Source organism: Diadema antillarum, unplaced genomic scaffold, assembly GCF_040938485.1.
Source record: "Diadema antillarum isolate AM-2024a unplaced genomic scaffold, OU_Dant_1.0 seq00001404_RagTag, whole genome shotgun sequence".
In the NCBI taxonomy this organism is placed as follows: domain Eukaryota; kingdom Metazoa; phylum Echinodermata; class Echinoidea; order Diadematoida; family Diadematidae; genus Diadema; species Diadema antillarum.
Genome location: NW_027272159.1, coordinates 1 through 23,075, shown reverse-complemented (window position 1 = coordinate 23,075; position 23,075 = coordinate 1). Strand labels below are relative to the sequence as shown.

Below are 23,075 nucleotides of genomic sequence, written 5' to 3'. Positions count from 1 at the left end.
TTGGGGATGTGTGTTTGTGTGTGTGTGGGGGGGGGGGGAGGTGGCGTAAAGGTTATGTTAAGGATACACTTCCTATAGGAATATCCGATTCCACGTTTTCTTAACTATTTTGTTTTGTTGTTGATCGGTAAATATAAAGAATTACTTGAAATTTGTGATTATGTATGTGTTCACTGCATTGTGAGTATAAATTATGCTTGTTGTGTATGTAGTGAAAATTGTAACATTTATAATGTGTACATGTACATGAACATATGTGAGTTTATGCATGTATGTAGATATTCCTATGTGCACGCCCATGTACCAACAAAAAGAATTTCCTAAATGAACAATAAATGAATCTGAAATTTGAAATCGGAATGCCATGACGTCTTTAGCAAGACATTTTATCGCTAAAGCTGCTCTAATTCCACAGAATGGTTACGAAACAAAACAAAATAGAACATAAAACAGCACGCATAAAACTAGCCAGTTTTAACAGAACTCCAAAATGAACATTTTAATATTACTGCCTGCAAACCTACATTATAAGACATGGCTATACAACCAAAAACATAACAGATACAAGAAATTTGATGAAGGGTAATATCGAGAGTAAGGCCTTGGTCGAGAACATTGTGGATATTTCAAATCATGCTTTACGATGATGTTTTAACTCACCATTTTCCACGTGGTAGGAATCTGCGGGGTCTTGATACTATGAAGTGGACAAAATAATTTTGAAGTCAGAGTTGCAGTAAGCCGCTACGAAAAGCCTCAGAAGAGCTGATCTGCTATGGAAATGGAATTTGCGCTAGATGCTCAGCTCAAACACGCATGAACGAGCTGTACAATGAGCCATCTGGGAGTCAACTTATGTGTACATAAGTTCGCACGACTCAACAATTCATTGAATTCATAAATCATGTTCAAGAAAAGAATGAACATGCCCACACCAGGTGACCAAACTACTGGGTCCGTGAATTGACACTCTAGGAAACATCCATGTCATTATTTTGCATCGAATGTATTCTATGGATTAATAGGCGTTTAAAAAAAAATCCACTTTTGATTCTTAATAATTCAGTAACTATATATCAGATAACACTATCATTGATATGGGAGATAGTTGTATAGTGTACAATTTCGTTGGAGGTGGTTTAAAACACAAATCAGTTTCATGAAATCCATGATCAATTTCACAGTTAGGTTACAGATTTTGCTCTATTTCCAACCCTCTGTACAAAATTTTCACTTTGCACAGGGGTCAATGGGTGTGTATGGGAGTATGTGGTTAACACCCTGACAATGGTGTTGAACAATAGCCAGGGTTTTAATGCTTTATTATTTATTCATGAGAAATTCCACTATCACAGCTAGTCTTTATTCATTCTAAAATGTGGTGTTTGCAAGGACACGGAAACATGTGCTTACATTTTTCATGTGCATGCATGCATTTTACCCTTAGGCTTTACCGTGCATGAATCCATGAAAAAAAAGGGGGAAAAAATCAACCCTTACAAATAAATCGTGTAGTTTGCACCCTTATATATCCGCGAGTTTGCTCTCTAAATGATTTTAGTTTATCATTTCCTTTACGTTCACTTAATAAGATATGCATATATAAAATGTGACAATGGTATGAATAAAATGACAATGTGACAAACAAACAAACAAAGCAAACAAACAACAAAAGATATCAAGTGAAGGGGTGAGTGAGAAGGCAATTGGCCTTATTTAAAACTAATCCCGGAAAAGTAAATACATTGTATATACAGAGAAAAACATCGGCACACACAGACACACAAACACACACACACTCACACATACACACACATGCATACACAGACAAAAACATGGACCAGCGCATATTAGCAATACACAAGATGTCATTTTCACAAACACACCCTATCTTGCTAGTCTCTTATAAATTCGTAAAATGATATTGGTAACTTCCAGAAAACCTTTCAAGTAAAATACGTTTGAAAGCTTCCTTAAAACTTTGTACCGTTTTCTTACATTTCACATCAGAGTGGATGGAATTTCAGATTTGAGGGCCTTGAAAAAATATTGACTTTTTTTTTTGTCCCGAGATCGAGTCGCAACGAAAATCTTTAGCGTGTAGTAGGGTTTGATTCCATCATCGCACAGTAAGCATGCAGGGAATGTTGTGACATATTCCATTTCCATTGGTCAATACCAGACGAGCAGTCAAGTATTCTTCGTTAGCTTGTTCGCAGACCCTTTCATCAAAGACTCAACTTCATTTAAAAATGCTCCGATGAATGATTATGAAATTATGGGAGAACATCAAGTTTTATGATGTCTTTAAATAAACATGTACATAGTAGCACCACGACGGTATGCAATATTGTATTCAAGTGTCGATCAACACCATATGGGTCTTTCTTTGAGACTTGTTATGGGCTCAATATTGCACCTTAGCAAGAATGAACCACAAACAGGAAGATATGTCTTTGTAATGGTAATTACGTTTCGACATCCAAACCAATAATAGATAGGTTAGGTGAATGTTAAAGACACGGGGATACACGAATAGAAATTGCTCCAAAAAAAATGAAATAAAACGAACATTATTCTACTAGGCATGCCTGGGCAATAATCTGATGTTTCTATTGATAGAGAATTCTATTTGAAGATTCATATCAGTTTGCTTTGTCAGAATCATGAGGAAAAGTGATAAAATAAACCGGCTATCCAGGGTACAGTTTAAACACTTTCACATGAAACAGCTCTGATTAACACTTTTGCACAATAATATTTCTGTTCAGAATTGACTTTTGTTTTATATGCTTTTATCTTAAAGTATAGGATTTCATTTGAAGCAAAATATAGCCAAAATTATGTAAACGTCCAAAATGAATCTCCAGATTGCTCAGTGAGACGGCGGCATCGAATCCCGATCAGCGAAGGCACAAATGCACCTGTGGAATTGTTTTGTACAGCAATAGAAATCTGACGACTATTTGAATAATTACATCCAGTTGGAACTTCATCTGTTAAACCTCCTAGGTTATGTGTACAATGTGATTGGGCAATACCAGACAAGCAATCAGGTATTCTACTTTTGTTTTTTTAGTAGACCCCTTTCATCATGGAGTCAACTTAATTTGAAAATATACTCTCGATGAATGATTAAAGAATATGAAAGAAATTTAAGTTTCCTGATATCAAAAAATATATGTTCATAATATCAGCACAAGGATATGTAATATTGCATTTTAGTACCGAGCAACACCATAGGATGGCCTTTGTTTTGAGACTAGTTTGGGGCGTAATATTGCACCGTCAATGACCGTGGCAAGATCGAACCCAAAATGAACCATATAAGAAGCAAAGTTCCACCATTTTCTCAAATCGTGTAGTTTGCACCCATTTTCGCGACTTCGAACCCTTCTAGCTCCCTCATTGAACCTTTTTTTCTTAGTGTGTATATTAATGGAATATAGAGAATATAATATAATACATAGTTATTGTGTGTTCATGTTCTTGCTACTTTTTCTGTGAGGTCCTATTATAGATAAAGAGTTATTACATCACACAATGCAATTTAGTAGTTGGATTGCAGGCGCTTTGTATGCATTGGTCATTGCTATGATTATATCGGGCTCGCCTCGGACAAGCTTTCTATAGTCGTCGTAATGTCGGACGCCTTTCCAACATAACATTATAGTCAAAAGGGATATTATTTTACGTGAATGTGCTTGATATGTTGATCAGTTCTCATGAAGAAAGACCTTGAACATTATCAGTGAAAGTTTCAAAGAAAGAAAGAAAGAAAAAACTAGAAATATCACTGAAGGTGATTAATACCCCCGCCCCGTGACGACAGTCTTACCCAAGGAAATTACAGCACTTGGTGAAAACATGCATTGAAGACAGTATATGACATGGCATAACACACACTGAGATAACTTATTTCAAAAACAGAATACATGCAATAACAGAGGTTAATGTGTATTGGTAGCCTGCTACGCAAGATTTTTCCAAGATTTACTTCAATAATTTGATGTCACGATGGAAGTAGTTCAATCTGCAAGGGTTTTTCCAGATTTATTGCTATTAAAATGTTGTCACCATTGCAACACAGTTTCTGACACGTCGAAAAATATGCGTTGCACTTCTTCGCTCCAAGACCAATGTGTGTGCCACATTTCATGAGCTTCAGTTGAATACAGAGGAAGTAGTTCAATCCGCAAGATCTTTCCTTGATCTTCTGCCATTTAAATGCCGTTACCATGGCAACGCAGCTTCCGACACGTCCGAAAAATATGTCTTGCACATCTTCCCACCAAGACTATTGTGTGTGCCACATTTCATAAGCTTTTGTCAAAAACTGAGGAAGTAGTTCAATCCACAAGATCTTTCCTTGATCTTCCGCCATTAATATGCCGTTACCATGGCAACGCAGCTTCCGACACGTCCAAAAAATATGTCTTGCACATCTTCCCACCAAGACCAATGTGTGTGCCACATTTCATGAGCTTCAGTCGAATACAGAGGAAGTAGTTCAATCCACAAGATCTTTCCTTGATCTTCTGCCATTTATATGCCGTTACCATGGCAACGCAGCTTCCGACACGGCCGAAAAATATGTCTTCCACATCTTCCCACCAAGATCAAGGTGTGTGCCACATTTCATAAGCTTTGGTCAAAAAACTGAGGAAGTAGTTAAATCCGCAAGATCTTTCCTTGATCTTCTGCCATTAATATGCCGTTACCATGGCAACGTACTTTCGGGTACTGTCGAAAAATGCGTCTTGCACACCTACAACCAAAGGCACACATCTGTACCAAGTTTCATGGAAATTGGGCAAAAACTGAGGAAGTAGTTTGCAACACAAAATTTTCCATCATTTTGGCTCATAATATGTGAGCTGTTACCATGGCAACATACTTTTTGTCACTGTCAAGAAATGTGTCATGCTGACCTATATCCTAAGACAAACATTCAATATGAATTCCATGAGAATTGGAAGAACACTGATGAAGCAGTTTTGCCATGAAGCATTTTGCCCTATATTTTACCAATAATATGCCGTTACCATGGCAACGCACTTTTTGCCACTGCGGAAATATGTGTCTTGCACATTAACATATTCAGATGAACATCTGTACCTAATTTCATACAAATTGATCAAAAACTGTGGGAGGAGTTCGCGACGCAAGATTTGTACCCATTTTTGCCCATAATATGCCGTTACCATGGCAACGTACTTTTGGGTACTGTCAAAAAATACGTCTTGCACATCTACAACCCAAGGCACACATCTGTGCCAAGTTTTATGGGAATCGGTTGAAAACTGAGGAAGTAGTTCGCGACGCAAGATTTGCAACGGACCGACCGCCCGACCGACCGCCCGACCGACCGCCCGACCGACCGCCCGACCGTCCGCTGATTCCTATATACCCCCTTCAAACTTCGTTTGGCGGGGGTATAATGAATAAAATAAACGAAGGAAGGAAGGAAGGAAGAAAAAAGGCATCCAGCAGGACAAACAATCCAAATGTTGTGAAATTTCATCAAGATTTCATGTGGCGCCCTCTCTTGATAGAACTCTACAACAGTTTTGAACGTCACGAATGTACCCACAAAAAAAAGTGTAAAAGAAAAAAGAGAGAGAGAATATTATCAAAATGCGTTTTCTAGGCAATTCAAGTTTACTTAATTCCTTCAGAAGACATCAAGAATGAGGTTAGCTACTTTATGACTTCCAATAACAACCCGTTAGGAAATGAATTACAGTTGTAGGCCCTATTATGTTTACCGAAGAATATACGTAGAGCACAACTCTCTGCGTGTATGAGTGTATTTCCTTTCTCTTCTTTCTCCCCCCCCCCCCTCCCCGCATTCTGGATTGTTTTGCTATTCTGAACTGTTTTATCGTTGACCTAAACTCTTAAATTCACTATAGGTCCAGCAGAAACATGAATTGGCGGCACCGATGAACAATTTCTTTTCATTTAAGGAAGCCTACCAGCATCAACAACAACTGCTACGCCTTTGTTAAAGTAAGTAAAAATCCGTCTCTTGCCAAAAACACTGAGATTGAAGTTGATCGATGAAAAAGCATTGTCCTACATCATCATTGGATTAAAGAAAAGTAGATTAGCTAAGTAAAATGATGTGGTGGTCAAAGGTATCCTATACTTTAACATAAAAACATAAACGGGCAATTCATCTCTCCTTACATCCTAGCTCACGCAGTATTTGTGGTTCACTTTGAAGGGGAATCTACTCCTTGAACAGAGTTTATGACAGAGGAGGCCTGCTCTAAAGCAGAGAGAATATTGAAAGTTTTATCTGATCAAGGAAAATACAGAGATTACTTCTGAAGTTTCGCATGTTTTTACCCAGCATGAACAAGAACATCCTACCACTTAAGTGTTTGCTTTATTATTTATTTCGTTCACAGTACGTGATAAGAAATTAGTTGCAGTCGTGATAGTATAGGCTCTATCATAATGCAAAGTAGACACAATTCTCCTGTTGGTTGTTCATAGAACCTCCCACCCCGTCTTTTGTTTGGTTGTTGTAGCACAATAACAACCCGTCCCCTTTAAAGGTTATCATTAATTGCTGTTAACGAATATCATTGAAACTCTATACCAGCTTAACTATGATAGATGCAATGGATATGCTACCTAGTTCGTTACAATGATTAGATAATTGAGACTACTAACGATTTGTAAGTAAGCTGATTAGGTGATGACTTGGTCAAGTTATCAAATATGTGCATTATGCGATTGTAGATCCTATCACTATTCCCTGAAACGAGTAAATTTGCAATCTTGTAATTTATTGTCCTACTACGATGAAACTGTCAGCATTTCTGTTTGAGTAATCATAGGCCTGCTATAGTTTATATTCAAGTTCAGTCACCAACGCTAATTCAGTCACTGAGTTTCGATATACCTAGCATTGCACCTTTGATCCCAATTGGTTTGCAACCAAAGAGGTTCTCTACCTCTTTGTTTGTAACGCATCCGCGCGCGTATCCCATCTACAACTCTTTCCTGGTACATGGTGCGGCAGCTAGCTGCCGTTGGGGATTCCCCTACAATCCTTTTGCCAAACGTCACGTATTCATTCTTGCATAATTTTACTCGGTAGGTTCATTCTTAGCTTTTGCTATTGCTTTGTGTGTTTGTTGTTGTTGTTGTTGTTTTAAAGTTGTGATGGGAGTAAAGATCACCTTAAATGATCAATCCATAGAAATTACTGACTGATTAATACTTGTAAAAACTAGTAAGAATTTTTGTGTTACATATTGTTTCATTTTACATCATGAAATCCCATTGTCAATTATCTAACCATTTACGATCACTACTTCCTTCGACACTTAGTAGATAGGCAACACCAACGATTACACGGGGACCTTCCCTATTTTAACTCGTCTGAAAAGACACTGCTAATGGTAAGTGTAGTGAGGTAAAAATGTTCAAAAGTATTAACACTTTATAAAATATGATAACGTTGGGTGGTTAGGGTTTGTAGAGGATCTCATCGAATGAAAACAGATTACTTTGGTGGTCTTTCTGGAACGCAGCATAAAACTCAATATATGGGACTAACACAACCAGAATGGACCCGCTGTCCACATTCGAATCAATGTCTGAAATGAGCCTGGGCTCCGGCCTTCTGCCTGCTGCCCAACCTGCCAGTCGGGTAGCAGCTTTTACTAGCCGCATGCCGCATTTGTTACATGCCAAACAACAATCACTGCTTACACTATTGTTAATTTTGAATCATCAATCATGATTTTATAAAGAGGATTGTACACGAAATTCAGACAATAAATGACAACGGCAACGGAAACTAAATCTAAAAATTACCATGGCTCCATGCTTTTCAAAAGCATTCATGAATAGATATTGAATTAATAGGGAAACTGAAGTCTAGTGAAGGCCCATCCAGCCCAGTCATGAAGTTTAAAAACTATAAAGTCTAACTAGGCTCAGCTCAGACAAGAGTAGAGGACTTAAAACTACTTAAAATGTAACCGTGGAGTCATTTAGTGATTTACGGTACTCATTGTTTTGCAGACAGATATTTTGTCAAATAGAGTCTAGCTCTAGACCACAACTAGGATCTAGTCTAGATAGCAAATCTAAACCCTGTCCCAAGTCTAAATTCATCTTCAAATGATAAGAGAACTGCCTATTTTGGCAGCCTGGGTGGGGAAGTAGATTTAAAATAGCCATTGAATAGGCATGAAAAAGAATTGGTTCTGGATCTGTTAAGTGTTACTCTAAGTCTGAAAAGCTCGGGTTGAGCATCACTCAGAACGTGACTGAATGGAGTGCCGCTTAGTCCAAATGCAAATGCTTTTGTAGAGCTGTTTTGAAAACATTTGTGCTTACTATTGATGTAAGCTCTTCAGGCAATTTGTTCCACTCATGTGCCATTTGGGGAAAATATGAGAATAAATGAGGTTGACAGTTCGATCGTGGAATCACCAGTTGTTTAGGTTTACAGCTCCTAGTTCTTATCCGGTTGTTTATAAAAGAGTTCTGGAAACTCAAAAAAGTATTAATATCATTGACATGGTCATGAATGATTTTGTGGAACATGAGCAGGCTCTTGTATTGTCTTCTGTGCTGGAGGAGGGATAGCTTGAGATTCCTTAGCATGGTAGAAACGGAACTGTGACTATGATTATGTGAGCTGCTCGACGTTGAACGGCCTCAATCTTATCGATGTTTTTCTTTGTGTGGGGGAACCATGCAGAACTGCAGTATGGTACTCCACGTGGGGTCGAACCAAGCTCTTATAGGCTTGGGTTTTTACATGAGTTGGGGCATTGCTGAGATTTCTTTGGATAAACCCATTACTGTTTAACACTGTTGGCCTTTGCCGAGACTGTATCTACAATTTGTATGTGACTGTTCCACTTCATATCTGACGAGAGGGTGACTCCTAGGTATTTATGCTGATTTGTTTCTCTAAGGGTGTGACCCGAGAGTTTACCAGGTATAGCGTTGGAGGACAGGTGACCATTTCCTTGAAAACTGCATGACGTTACACTTCTCTGGCTTAAAGTTGAATGGAAAAAAAAAATGCCTGCAGAACTGGACACTACAGTAGTTGTAGTGGACTGGGTGAAGGATTTTTGAGCTAGCAAAATAGTCTGAACGATGCCTTCTGTGCTTTATTTTGATGGTGAAGCTCACCCTCGTTTTGTCTAACCAGGGGATGTATACAATGTAGATAGTAAGTCTACTACCGGTACTCATTGACCACCTATTTTTAGATTGACCACCCTAGCGCAATGGCTTTCTCACGTATAAAATCAAAAGTACGCGTGGGACGGGGCGCAATACGCTTGAACATTCAAACATGAATACAAATCAAGAGAAGTTTGGGGGAGACAGGTAAATAAGCTGAGGAAACGGAAGGAAAAAGAATTGAAGAAAATCCTCATTTGACATTAGTACGTAATACACATATTTCATTGTTGACACATATTTGCCCATTCACTTGATTTACATGCTTTTCAACGGGAAAACGGGCAGTCAGTTAAAATGATGAGCTTCCACCGGTGTAGTATAGTAAAAAGTGTCAATTGCGTTTGTCGTTGATAATTCCGTGCATATGGTACAAGTCAACAATCTGAGCCTGGGATATGAATCTGCAGTATTTTCTGCCTCAAGTGGAAACTGAGGGATACTGTATTAAAAACGAGGAATTTTCGCGTGCATTTTAATTTCGCGAATTTTGCAACGCCAAGATTCGTGAAATTAAAATGCACGCGAAAGTTTTTGTCTACACTACATGCATTGAATGCCAGTGGCAGTTTGCGAAAATTTCATGCCGCAAAAAAGGCCGTCGGCTCCAATTCGCGAAAAATTCATGCCGCGAATATATCATGTTTTACAGTACTTTCTAAGATACAAGGTATTTAATAAAAAAGTGGTCGATGAGTAGTAGGACCAACTATACAAAGTTTGTATTTCTAAAGACTAAATTTGACTGAAGATGGACTTGTATTATGGATGATTAATGCCTCTGTGCATGTGCCAGGCCACTCGTACCATACCACCTGTTGTGTAGTTATACTTCAGCTAAGGAGGATTTTCCAATCTTCTGTGGGCAGTGATAGCCAGCTACATAGCTTGAGTGCAATTTGACTCATGAGTTGAACTTACAGCTAAGGCATCCTTGTGATACAGCCCCCTGAGTAGGGTAATGTGCCACCATACACAACTTTCATTGCAATTATTCCAGACCATGTTCATGTCAGCATTAATGAACAAAGTAAGATCAGAAGAGCAGAATATCAGAAGTTTCAAGAAAGTTGGCAATGAAGAAATAACTTTTGTTGTAAAGCTGAATAGAGTTTTAATGATGTATCTTTATCAAATAGTAATTAGTCACAACTATGCCCACATACAATTGAGAGAGCTGAAGATGTCATCACCCTACAACTCTTTCACTTGTTCATATTGGTACAATGTATATGGAATAAATGATAACAAAATTATGTTTCTTGTCAATGAATTCATAATTGCTGCAACCTCATTTGCCCTAAATATTATTGTTACTTGGTTGTTATTTATACACAAACACACCAATTTGATGAGGAAGACACGTCTTGTTATTGACTTTCTGTTAAATTAGAAAATAGTTAAGATTTGTGTGCAGTTCTTCTCAGCCACTTTGAATATCGATGTGACTAATATCAGTTTATTCATGGAAACATTTGAAATCCATTCCATGATTATCTTATGATAGGTCTTATTTGTAAGTGAAACCTTCACCATTCTCTTCATCTCATGTTATGCAAATTAATACAAGCCAACATAAAGATGATGTGAAATTGCATCATGAAAAAACAAACAAAGACAAAACTGAATGATAAAATTACATCCAGCAGTGATTACATCAATTGTGCAACAGTGCTACTGTCAATGGTGGACTGTGCAGAGCATTAATAATAATAATAATTCACAACATTTATATAGCTCGTTATTACATAAAATGTCTCTAAGCACTATGGGAAAAAGAAAACAATAGAAAGGGAAGAAGAGGAAAGAAAAGAGAGAAAGAAGAAGAAGGTACAGTTTCAGAAACGGTATAAGACATGAGACACAGTCATAATACTACTCAATAAACAAATACGTTTTTAACATGGTTTTAAATTTGTCTATTGAGTCTGTTTGTTTCAAGCATTTAGGTAAACTGTTCCAGAGTCGAGGTGATACTGACTAAAAAGCTCTAGAACCATAAGATTATGTATTGACAGGAGGAGGTATTAAAAGTGATTTGTTGTTAGACCGCAAGTTCCGGGAGGGTAGGTATTTAGTTATCAACTGTTGAAGATAAACCGGTGCAATATTTCGCAAACATTTAAAAGTTAACAAAAGAATCTTGAAGTTAATTTGTTCACGGATTCTTGACATGATGCAGTTCTCTCAGTAGTGGGGTAACCGACTCACGTGAAAGACGTTTAGCAATAAGCCTGGCAACTGTATTTTGAACTCTCTGCAGTTTGTTGATTTGCACATCAGGCAGACTATACAAGAGACTGTTGAATGCGAGACATAACCAGTGCCTGAGCGAGTCTCTGGGTTGTCTTTTTCGTCAGAAATTGGCGGATGCTGCCAATTTTATGTAGGGCAAATGAGGCTGATCTGCACACATTGTTCACATGAGTCTTCAAAGACAGATTGTGATCAAATATGACACCCAAGTTCCTTGCATCTGTGCAGCATTGTATAGTAGTATCATCTTAAGAAATCGTACTAATCGGGCTTGAAATCCTGTGCCTGCTTGTGAAATGTATGCATTCTGTTTTGCTTTCATTTAGCTTCAAACCATATTGTATTGACCAACTCTTGATATCTGAGACACATGCACTGAGTCTTTGTATAGCAGTAGACTGATGCTGCTTCTTGAAGACAAGGTAAATTTGAGTATCATCTGGATAGGTCATACACCTTATGTCATGGTGCTTGATGACATCCTTTAATGGAGATGAGAAGAGTGTAAACCAATCAGCATTACCAATAAATGAATTGTTATTCTTCCTTTGTTCAGGGAAGTGCTTCCCCCGTACAGGACACCACTTTTTGGCTCCACTTGCCCCTCAGAATGAGAGAAAGTACTTTTTATGGGATTCATCTTATTCCAAATTTATCTAAAAACTTAGATTATAAAACTATGTGAGAAATGCCAAATCTTGTTTTACATTCAGTTTAGATGAAGCTGCTGTGTTGGGCTTGCTGTTTTGTTGCTCACTATGAAATATGCTGGTGACAATACTTTTGTAGTTAGCAAACCCGATTTATCTGGCATAGGGTAATAGGACCTGTCGTTACATTAGTGATATGATAAGGAGGGTTATCTTGCATATTGACGCAATTACATTTTCTGTATGTTAATTCATACGAGTCACTGTTTGCCTCGCACTTGGCTTGTGGTCATAGAACTGCCAGAAAATTAAAGCTGCTACCGTAAATTTTATGTATCATGTTGTTGCAATGGCAGTCAATGTTGCACAAGTGAGGTCTATGTGAACTGATGGAATTTCTTCCATCATCAAACGCTGATGCTAAGATCACTTGGAACTTTCATATACACATACCAGGGGCGGATCCAGGGAGGACGGCAACCGGCGCACGCCCCCTCCCCCTCTTTATTTTTTTGTTGAAACAAAAGAAATAAAAAAGAAAAAATGGGGGGAGGGGTGCGTGCGCCCCCCTTTAATTTTGTAAACGCGCCCCCTGTTTACGAAATTCCTGGATCCGCCCCTGCATGCAGTGTATATATGTATAGGGTTATTGACGTACATAATACCAGAACTTAAATTTGCAGGCATGTGAGGAACATTTGCTGTATTTCCATTATGGAAAATCAAGTAATTAATATGTAAGTTTGTAGTCATTTTCTTGTGTTGTAGTTTGCCATATGTACAGTATGCATGAGATTATTTGCTTATGTTTTTTTTAATGAATTTATAAGTGCCAGAACTTCAACATCTGATACTTTCATGGTCCACTTGTGTGATGGCCCATATTTGTCATAAGATATGAATGCAATGCATTAAAAATATCCTGAACTTCACTGTTTTCGTCAATTTTTTTTTTCAATACACATTTACTGAAAGAGGTCTTTACCTTTTGGTAAGATGATGAAACCTAAATGGAGAATTTATACTGAAGAGAAGAGATATTGTTGCATTGAGAATTGCTGGTGGTTTGTAACTTGACTCTCATCTTTTGCCTCTGTCTTCTTTGTCAAACAGGTACTTTATAAGAGAGCTCGTGGACTGGAATTATAATGTGCAGGCAGTCTACTTGACCGCGGACGTGCAGTGTCCATCAAGCTGGGGTGAGACATTGTGGGAAATGAAGACCAAAGTGCTTTGGAACGGACCAGGAATCAAGATCTGACCTACGACTGCATCATGGCAAGGCCTGTGTCGAGACAGCTGTCAGGCGTATTCTACATGTTGAATTGTGATTTACATAAGGAAGTACTTCAAGATTTTTCAACGTCCCACTCGCGTAAGGTGGCTGGACCTGCTGTCACTTGGAGAGAATTCCCAAAGGGGACACTACTGGAGAGAGTTTTGGAGGCACCACTCTATGGGCGCATAGTTAAAGATGGCACATATATCATGCGTTCACTCGACGACGAAAATGGCGAATTCGCATGCTCGTCATCTTATGTGTCCCCTCTCAGTAGAAAGGAAATGAACTTGCTTCAAGCCTTGAGCAAGAGACAAGAACGCTATGAGATCTACTGGTATTTCAAGGACTTGCTGAGATTCGCCCAAACGGTTCAAATTGGTACACAGGTCTTTGTCAAGTTGAAAATCCAAAATATGCCTGAAGATGTTGCTGGTACCGTGAGATATGTAGGGGAACTGCCTGATCAGCAAGGAATTCAATTTGGAGTTGAACTAGAGGTACATTTTACAATCTAATGTTATGAGAAGATTTTATGATTGTTGAACGAAATTAACCAGATCTGAAAAGATATTTTATTAACTCAACTGTGTAAAAAACATTTTAAAAATGAATGTAAATCATCTTCTGCTGTTTTTCACAGAGGGCCCTAAATGGAGAGGCCCATGAGGACTGAAGCATTGCTGATAAAGACATCTACAACAATATTTACAACAATATAAAGAAGAAAAAAAGAGAATTCCACAGAGGTGTTCTTTTAATGAAAAGTACACTTTCCTTTGACTTGTTACTGACATATGTTAAGGATGTTAAGGGTAGTGTTATTCCCTCTGCTTCCTGAAAAAAGGTATAAAGTCAAGTGCTCTTTCACTGTGAGTGTGCTAGAAAAGTAAAAATGAATTTTATATTTTATAATTTCTCTATATTTGTGTGCATATCATTGTACATACGTGATGTCACAAACTGTAGTAGTCTTCTCATCAAGCGATGGCAGCACCAGAACTTTGAAAATTCATAACTTTTTCAACAGATGGTCTGATTTTCCTCTAACTTTGCTGATGTGTTTGACTACATGGTAATATTGCCGCATTCACATACATCTTGAATATTTAGTTTCATTCTCCTTGAGGTTGATGACATACCTTCATGGGGTGCAACAGAGAGATTGCATCATAGTCAAATTTATTAATAAAGCTCAGATGAGTGCTCAGCATCGGTGGGCCATTATTTTTTCCCCTTTTAACAGCACCTTTTATTGTTTTTTTCCCCAACTTCAAGGAATGCAGAGGTTATGGCACAACGGATGGTGTTTTTAGGCACCAAAGACTCTTCCATTGCGACCAGGACTGCGGCGTGTTTGTCAAGATGAACAGGCTGAGGCAGCGCTACAATCCACCCAAACCTGAGAAGAGAGAAGCCCCGCCCAGTCCAGCGGGAATATACATAGGGCAGAGGGTGTCAATATTCATAGAAGAACAAGACCAGAGACAAGGAGAGGTCATATACTATGGAAAGCCAAAGACTGCCAATGAAGAATATGTTGGCATACACCTGGTAAGAATATGCTGATAGGTCTAGTAGATGTGGTGTTTGGGATTGATATACATAGCATTTACATTATTTCTTCTTTTTTTTTCTTTCTTTTTTCTTTTAGTGATATCTACCTGGAATTTATTCTGTGAGGTTGTTGACTGTGCAATAAATGCACTTTGATTTAGCTAAGCATTTCTGTAAGGTAGGAAAGCACATGTAGTAATTCTGTGTGTCTTTATAGATAGTCAACACGAATTCAGGGGTTTGTTCAATTTGTATTGCATTTAAATTGTTGAAACTAGTTTGCAAAGTATATGATTATTTTCAAACATATTTAACTTTTTTTTAAGGGGTCTAAAAACAGTGTTGCTTATATAATTTTTGGGGCTGATGGACCAATAGAAATTATATAGCATTTCACGCGACGTGAAGCTAACATGGATCGTATAGAAGCAGACAAATTTGTTGTGTGTTTGTTATGTGTAATCCTTTTTTATATTTTGACTCTGTAGATGATAAAAACAGACAAATTTCACCTTACCCTGTCGAATGCGAAAAATTACTAACACAAAAATGTCCACTTTTACTATTCTCCGTTCAGCTAATGATGCGTGCATGGCTGATGCTGTGATTCTCGCCAAATTCATTTGCAACACACTCTTGTTATAAGAGAACCTGAATGGTGAATTCCAATCCGACCTCTCCTATCCGGCCTCCCTTTATCTGGATCTCTCTATTATGCCGATGTGATCTTGACATGATTTTTTAAAATTTTTTTAATCTAATGATTACCTTACAGGAAATAGCGGGATTTCAAACTCCCCAAATTCCTACTGAAACTCAAAGTAATTACATAGTATTCCAAACGTAATTATATATAATTATATATGTATTCACATCTAATTTTCATCTAAATATCATGCATCCACACATTCACTACCCCCCAAATCATTGTGTCGTGTACGCTGTGGTCCTGCAATAGGTTACTTGTAGGCCTATAACTGCAGTTGGAGAGGCAGCTGCTTGTATTAAACATAGAGCCTCCCATATCCGGCCAAATCGCTTATCCGGATGAGAGTCGATCCTGACATGTCCGGATAGGAGAGGTCAGACAGTACAGTGACACTTGTCATGAGGTAAAACTCTTGAGTTCTCTACTCTCCATTCCTCCTCCTCCACTCATTGTTCATGTCATGACTGATGTCACTCCTCTTAAAAAAAAAAAAAAATCTCCATACTACCAGGATTCCACCTGCAAAGAACATGAAAGAAACAACGGCGTGTACAAGAACAGGGAAAAGCTGTTTACCCCACGAGACGTCACCCACACCATTCTACTTCCTGCATTCAGTGTCTATCCTACTGGCTGCTTAGAAGATGATCATACAGGTGATGACTGTCATTTTTTTTTTTTTTGCACGGCACTGAACATACCAAAGAACTGGATATTGCCAACTACATATCCGCAGTCAATCAATATTTTCAATATATTGAAACTTCAAGCGGGGACGTGTTAGGTGTTCCTAATATGGTTTGAAATTCAAAACAATCTATGCTTCTGAGTTGAAGAGTTTTGTGAATGTTTTGTAATTTGGCTGTCTACATGCATATAGGATAAACTCTCAAGAAGTTTTTCAGAAGGCCAATGCCATCTACAACCACTGCAAAATCTAGAATCAATCTTTAGGGAAAAAAATTTGACTTGTGATATCTTGAGATGTGTTTATAACCACTTAACATATTCAGGTGAAAATTTGTTGAAAATTGTGAGTCATATACATGAAGTGCTGGTATCTTTTCATTCAAAACTATACCAAAGTTTTATAATCTTCTTGTGTGTAAATTTCATGCAACCTAATTAATGATCTATAATTAGCTCTCTTTTTGACCCTTCCACCCCCACCACCCCACTTCTGCATCGTGGCAGATGGTCAGAAGATTCACCTATTCTGGCATAAACCAGGCACCCGATATTCTCACCACGTTCAGTGTTCAGTTTTCGATGTTGCATACTATATCAATCTACTGTGAGGAGACTTCCCCTCCCGGAAAAAAACAAACAAACCAAGAAACAAATACAAAAATAGAGAGAAAGAGGGAGAGAAGGAAACGAAAAATAAAGAGAGAAACTGTTTGCTTTGCGATACTGTGTGTAGCCATGTAGATGGTCAGATTGTTATGCAACATATGTTTGACTTTTCTTTTTTAGTTCCTGCAGAGTTAGAGGACAGCTTTGAGGATCTGTCTGATTACGATATCGGCGACTATGTCACCATATTCACCCAGGAGGGGGAGAAAGAGGGCGTGGTACTCTGGAAGGGTGTCCCAATGGAGGGTCGAGAGCCATATGTAGGAATCGAATTGGTGAGTGACAGGAGCAGAAATCCTAGCTGGATCAACAGCAGTGTGAGTTGAGTTATCACACTGCATCCCTAGCGACTCTCGACTAACCAGTGGCTGGACTTCCATAAAACCTGTTATTTTTCATGAGGGTTTAATTTTCACAAATTTCGTGAATCACTATTGGGGCTGAATCAAACAACATGCATCAATGTCACTACCTGATCTTGATCACATAATATTTACGGACGGGCATTAGTGCCGTTATGATGGTTTTGGTGTCAAATCGGAAAAACAACATCTTACATAAAATGTTTGTGACCTCTGTTGTCATGAAAATATCTGTACGTGAAAATAACAGAAGCAAGGAATAGTATGTGTATTCAGGTGTTTGTTTGTTTGTTTTTTTATTTAGTACTAAGTATTTTGTATTGTTGTCCCTGCCGAACGAGTTCGAGCAGGGGACTATGAAACGGGCGCCGTACGTGTGTGTGTCCGTGTGTCCGTGTGTGTGTCCGTATGTCCGTGTGTGTGTCCGTGTGTGCGTCCGTGTGTGCGTCCGTGTGTGATCAAAATGTTCAATTTGCTACTTCTCTGTCATTTAAGAGCCAGTTTTGATTCTGTTTGCTTTATATGATAGCACTACATGGGAGCTTTGAAACTTCTACACAGAATTTCAGTTGTGACCTTTGACCTTGACCTTTGACCTATATTGTACATTTTGCTACAAAAGGCTACTCCTTCGCCATTTCTAACCTGATTTCGATTCCATTTGCTTTATGTGATGGCACTAGGTGAGGGCTTCAAAACTTCCACACAGAAATTCGACCTTTGACTTCTTTGACCTTTGACCTTAATTTTTGACCTACATTTTGTTGTACATTGGCTACAAAATGCTACTCCTTCGCCATTTCTAACCCGATTTCGATTCCGTTTGCTTTATGTGATGGCACTAGGTGAGGGCTTCAAAACTTCCACACAGAAATTTGACCTTTGACTTCTTTGACCTTTGACCTTAATTTTTGACCTACATTTTGTTGTACATTGGCTACAAAATGCTACTCCTTTGCCATTTCTAACCCAATTTCGATTCCATTTGCTTTATGTGATGGCACTAGGTGACGGCTTCAAAACTTGTACACAGAATTTTGACCATTGACTTCTTTGACCTTTGACCTTGATTTTTGACCTATATTGTACATATTTGCTACAAAATGCTACTCCTTCGCCATTTCTAACCCGATTTCGATTCCGTTTGCTTTATGTGATGGCACTAGGTGAGGGCTTTAAAACTTCCACACAGAATTTTGACCTTTGACTTCTTTGACCTTTGACCTTGATTTTTGACCTACATGTATATTGTACATTTTACTACAAAATGCTACTCCTTCGCCATTTCTAACCCGATTTCGATTCCATTTGCTTTATGTGATGGCACTAGGTGAGGGCTTCAAAACTTCCACACAGAAATTTGACCTTTGACTTCTTTGACCTTTGACCTTAATTTTTGACCTACATTTTGTTGTACATTGGCTACAAAATGCTACTCCTTTGCCATTTCTAACCCAATTTCGATTCCATTTGCTTTATGTGATGGCACTAGGTGACGGCTTCAAAACTTCTACACAGAATTTTGACCTTTGACTTCTTCGACCTTTGACCTTGATTTTTGACCTATATTGTACATTTTGCTACAAAATGCTACTTCCGGCGGGGACATATATTATGCACTGCGTAATTTCTACTTTTCCATGTTTTGTTTTGTTTTTCCAGGGGCACAGTGGATGTCATACTATTTTCTTTAATTTACTGAAACACGAATAATGTGTTCGGTGCTTGGCTTGTGTGTGCAAGTGTAATGGATGTATCACATTGACTTGTCAAGGGTTTTAGCCAGTAGCAAAACTATGCAATGCAGGAGTTAACTATGGGAATTAGACTAAACCCATTCTCCTGCACCTCATGAATTAAACAATTCCATAGTTCCCCTCTGCACAAAGTTCCTACTGGAGCACTCAGGCCTACTGTAAAACGTGATATATTAGCGGCATGAAATTTTCGCAAATTGGAGCCGACGGCCTTTTTCGTGGCATGAAATTTTGGCGAATTGCCACTGGCATTCAATGCATATAGTGTAGACAAGAACTTTCGCATGCATTTTAATATCGTGAATCTTGGCGCTCGCAAAATTAAAATGCATGCAAACATTTCTCGTTGTACAGTATGCATCATTTGACTGTCGACTGTCTTCTGAGATGCTAGATAAATCATTTTTTAGCTATGGGTACCACCTGTAGTTAAATGGCCGCATAACTTCAAGGCATGACTTCAAAGGAAAGCGGTAGTTCTTTCTACGTCTCTAACACCTCCCTGCTACAAGATTGTATGTGTACTGCTTGTACAATTGTATAACACCATTGCGTTTTGCACTTGTTTTATGTTTTCAGCCTATTTAGCAAGTGAATTGATATCTGCAAAAGTGATGACACACTAAATGTTGCCTCTTGGCTAACAAACACAATGTGTATATATTGTTTCTGAAAGGGGAAATCTTTTAACATTGAATCTTGAAATGGATAATGCTTATTTCTGACATTCCATCGCTGTGGTTCTCAATCTCGAATCAAATCACCTCCAAAAGGTGATTTACGAGTTTTGATGCATATAATGTTATACTTGAGAAATACCTTAGTGCATACGGAAGATGCACACTGCTTTAATGTCTATACCCTGCCATGTGCAGTACTGCCCTATTAATGTGCCCCCAACTGTGTATTGTATGTATGGGAACAATGCTCTATACATTGTTTGAGTTTGACTCTTGAGTTTATTTTATGTTACCATCACATTCTTCTGTGAGTCCATGTAGTTATAATCCTATAGAAACAGAAATGTTAACTTATTAAACATAGAAAAGAAAACAAAGAAAGAGCAACAGCAATGCATACTGAATTATGTAGCAGAACCCCTCCCCCCAAAAAAACCCCAAACAATTATAAAAGTTCCTGAATACAACCAGAAGATAGTATAAAATGATTAAGTGATCTTATAATTCAATGCAGAAGATTTCTACATTATCTGTTTACCTTGTTTATGATGATGGAGAGAGAAACATTGTCTTACATCGTCCTTTACATTGCACATAAACACTTGTTTTTTGTTTCTGTCAATATGGGATGTGCAGAGCAAGCAGTGTGAGCAGTTCAGTGACGGGACTTACAGAGGCAACAGATTGTTTTTCCCTAAAAACCCTGACAGAACGATCTTGGTTCCAGCCTCTTCAGTTGTCAAGGCTCTCACACCAGGTAGGGATGGAGGTGCGATATTAAGATGGCATTTAGATTTAAAGGGATGGTAAAGTTTTGATTGAGATGGGACTTCAGGTTTCCAACTTTTGTGTATGTGTGTAAGATAGTAAGAAACCTCTTAAAATATTAAAGAGCATATGAGGAATTCAGTAAGTTTATTTGATTAAAATTGATTTTGAAATGGGTGAGATATCCAAACAGATTGATACCAATAAAAGGTGGGAATCACCTTTTATTAGGATTGCTTTGTTTTCCTTTGTTCTTGGATATCTCGGCCACTTCAAAACCAATTTTCCTCAAATGAACTATTAATTCCCTTTCAAATTGTGTGCTCTTTTAACATTTCATAAAGTGATTTCTAAGTATCTCACAAAAAAGTTTAAAACTGAATCCTCATCTCAACCAATACTACACAGTTGTATACCATCCCTTTAACATTGGTGTAGACAGAGAATCTCATCAACTGCAAAGTGCCCTCAAGCTAACATGGAAATATGGACAAATTCTCCAGAAATATGTTGCAACTGCCACTACAAAAAATGCTGTAAAGTTTGATGCAGTCAACACACGGCTCCTACAACAAAGAGAAGAGCTGCGAGGGTACATAATACAAATTTGCTGTGATAAGCAGTGAATACAATGGACATTTTAGAGAATGTTGCCAAGAATTCTGCCTAAAAAGATAAAACCAACAAATCTCATTGTGACTCAGGGTAAAGTATAACACAGAGAAGAATACAGTGTATCAGTACACTTACGACAGGAATGCTAGCATGTTTTCAAAATATGGCCAAGTCAAGTGCTGCCTACACCTGTTGTAGATACCCACCTTATGTCTGTTTATCCTCCTGTGATGTGGGGCACCATTGAAGCACTCATGGTGAAAAAGGTCAGAGATCACAGTCAAAGGTCATTATTAAAGGTGCATGGTCCCCGTGTTTTAGTCAAATGCGTACGTGGGCGCACGGCGCAAGTTTCCTATAGAGACCTATGCTATCAACTTCTCTTTGGCGCTTACGCTTTGGCCCACTTTCCTGAGTCCGAAGAAGTCCGATTCACTTTAGTCAGTCAAGTATCAGTGGTCTGATCACAGTTCGGCTCATGATTCGGCTGAGGGGGATGACAGCTTTAGCAAACTTCTTTTGTGATGTCATAATAACAAGCACATATGCACGCACCCTGGCATTACTACAGACTGCGCGATGCGCAAAGAAGACAGCAAAGGCAACGTTACTTAGCAACACCCACGCGCTTTACTCTTGATGACAGCTCTACTTCGGTAATCTTCGTATCAATGCTAATGGTGATCGGCAGCATCATCAACAGCGCCATCTACACTACCGGGACTATGCCCCTTTAAGTTCTGCTGGTATTTGTAAAGGATCAGCCATTTAACAGAATAAAGGAGGAATATTCCATGGCACCAAGTTAAACATTTCAAACAAAGACACATAATGTATACTGTAACACCAGAAACTTCTGTGGCAAGAAACTTTCCCGAATTTGAGCTGATAGCCTTTTTTCACGGCATGAAACATTTGCAAATAGCCACTGACAAATGCATTGTGTATACAAAAAACCGTAAATTTAATTTTTGTGAATCTTGGCTTGCAAAATTCATAAACGTTTCATGCATGCAAAAATTTCTTGTCATACAGTATTATATGTGTAAATATTCTGCCTACTCCTTTTTTTTTGTTGTCTCCCGTTCAAGACACAGTCAAAGATTCCTTGGAGCCTCATCCAGAGAACTTGTACAAAGAGGTGAGAGTTTCGGAGAAACCCAGTGCGCCTCGCCAAATACCCCGCCCACCTCCAGACAAGGTACCTGTCCAGACTCTGCACTCTTGGAGCAGAGACCATAGCGATGAGCTCAAACCTGGCTTTGTCACGCCAATAAGTGAGCCAAAGAGACCAGCGAGTGGTCTACCAAGTGAGTATGAATCGGGGGAAACCTCATCTATGTTTTTTTTTTTGTGTGTGTGTGTCACTTGTTCAGTGTTTGATGTGATGATACCAACTGGAAAATTCTTTGGAAATCCTGTTTGGAAAATTTCTGCCATTCTGTTTTGTGTGATTTTACTGTACTTGTATATGGTGTTGAAAAGCACATCTGATGAATGGTTTCTGGCTATTGCATGATATGCATGATGCAGAAATGTGCACCTGTGTCCTTTAGTTCAGCTTAAATGTTTACTTATCTATCTATTTCTTTGTCTATCAAAAATCAGTGTATTCATCTCTATATCTATCATCTGTCTATTTATTTTGATATTTATTTATTTAATTATTTATTGATTCATCTATCTATTTATCTATCTATCTATCCATCCATCCATCCATCCATCTATCTATCTATCTAGTATCTATCTATCTAACTATCTATCTATCTATCTATCTATCTATCTATCTATCTATCTATTTATCTGTCTGTCAATTAATCTAACTATCTGTAGATCACTATATTTCTATCTATATGTG

General features: G+C 38.3%; 1 protein-coding gene across 1 annotated transcript; it reads left to right on the top strand.

Annotated features, from left to right (window-relative positions):
* Positions 1 to 7,354: 7,354 nt before the first annotated feature.
* Positions 7,355 to 22,665, top strand: LOC139709077 (uncharacterized; the record flags this gene model as incomplete). Its single annotated transcript, XM_071621040.1, has 7 exons — positions 7,355 to 7,418; positions 13,248 to 13,913; positions 14,692 to 14,967; positions 16,191 to 16,335; positions 17,156 to 17,310; positions 20,471 to 20,591; positions 22,309 to 22,665. Coding segments are annotated over exons 2-7 (1,558 nt in total), but the record flags the coding sequence as incomplete, so codon positions are not given.
* Positions 22,666 to 23,075: the final 410 nt, after the last annotated feature.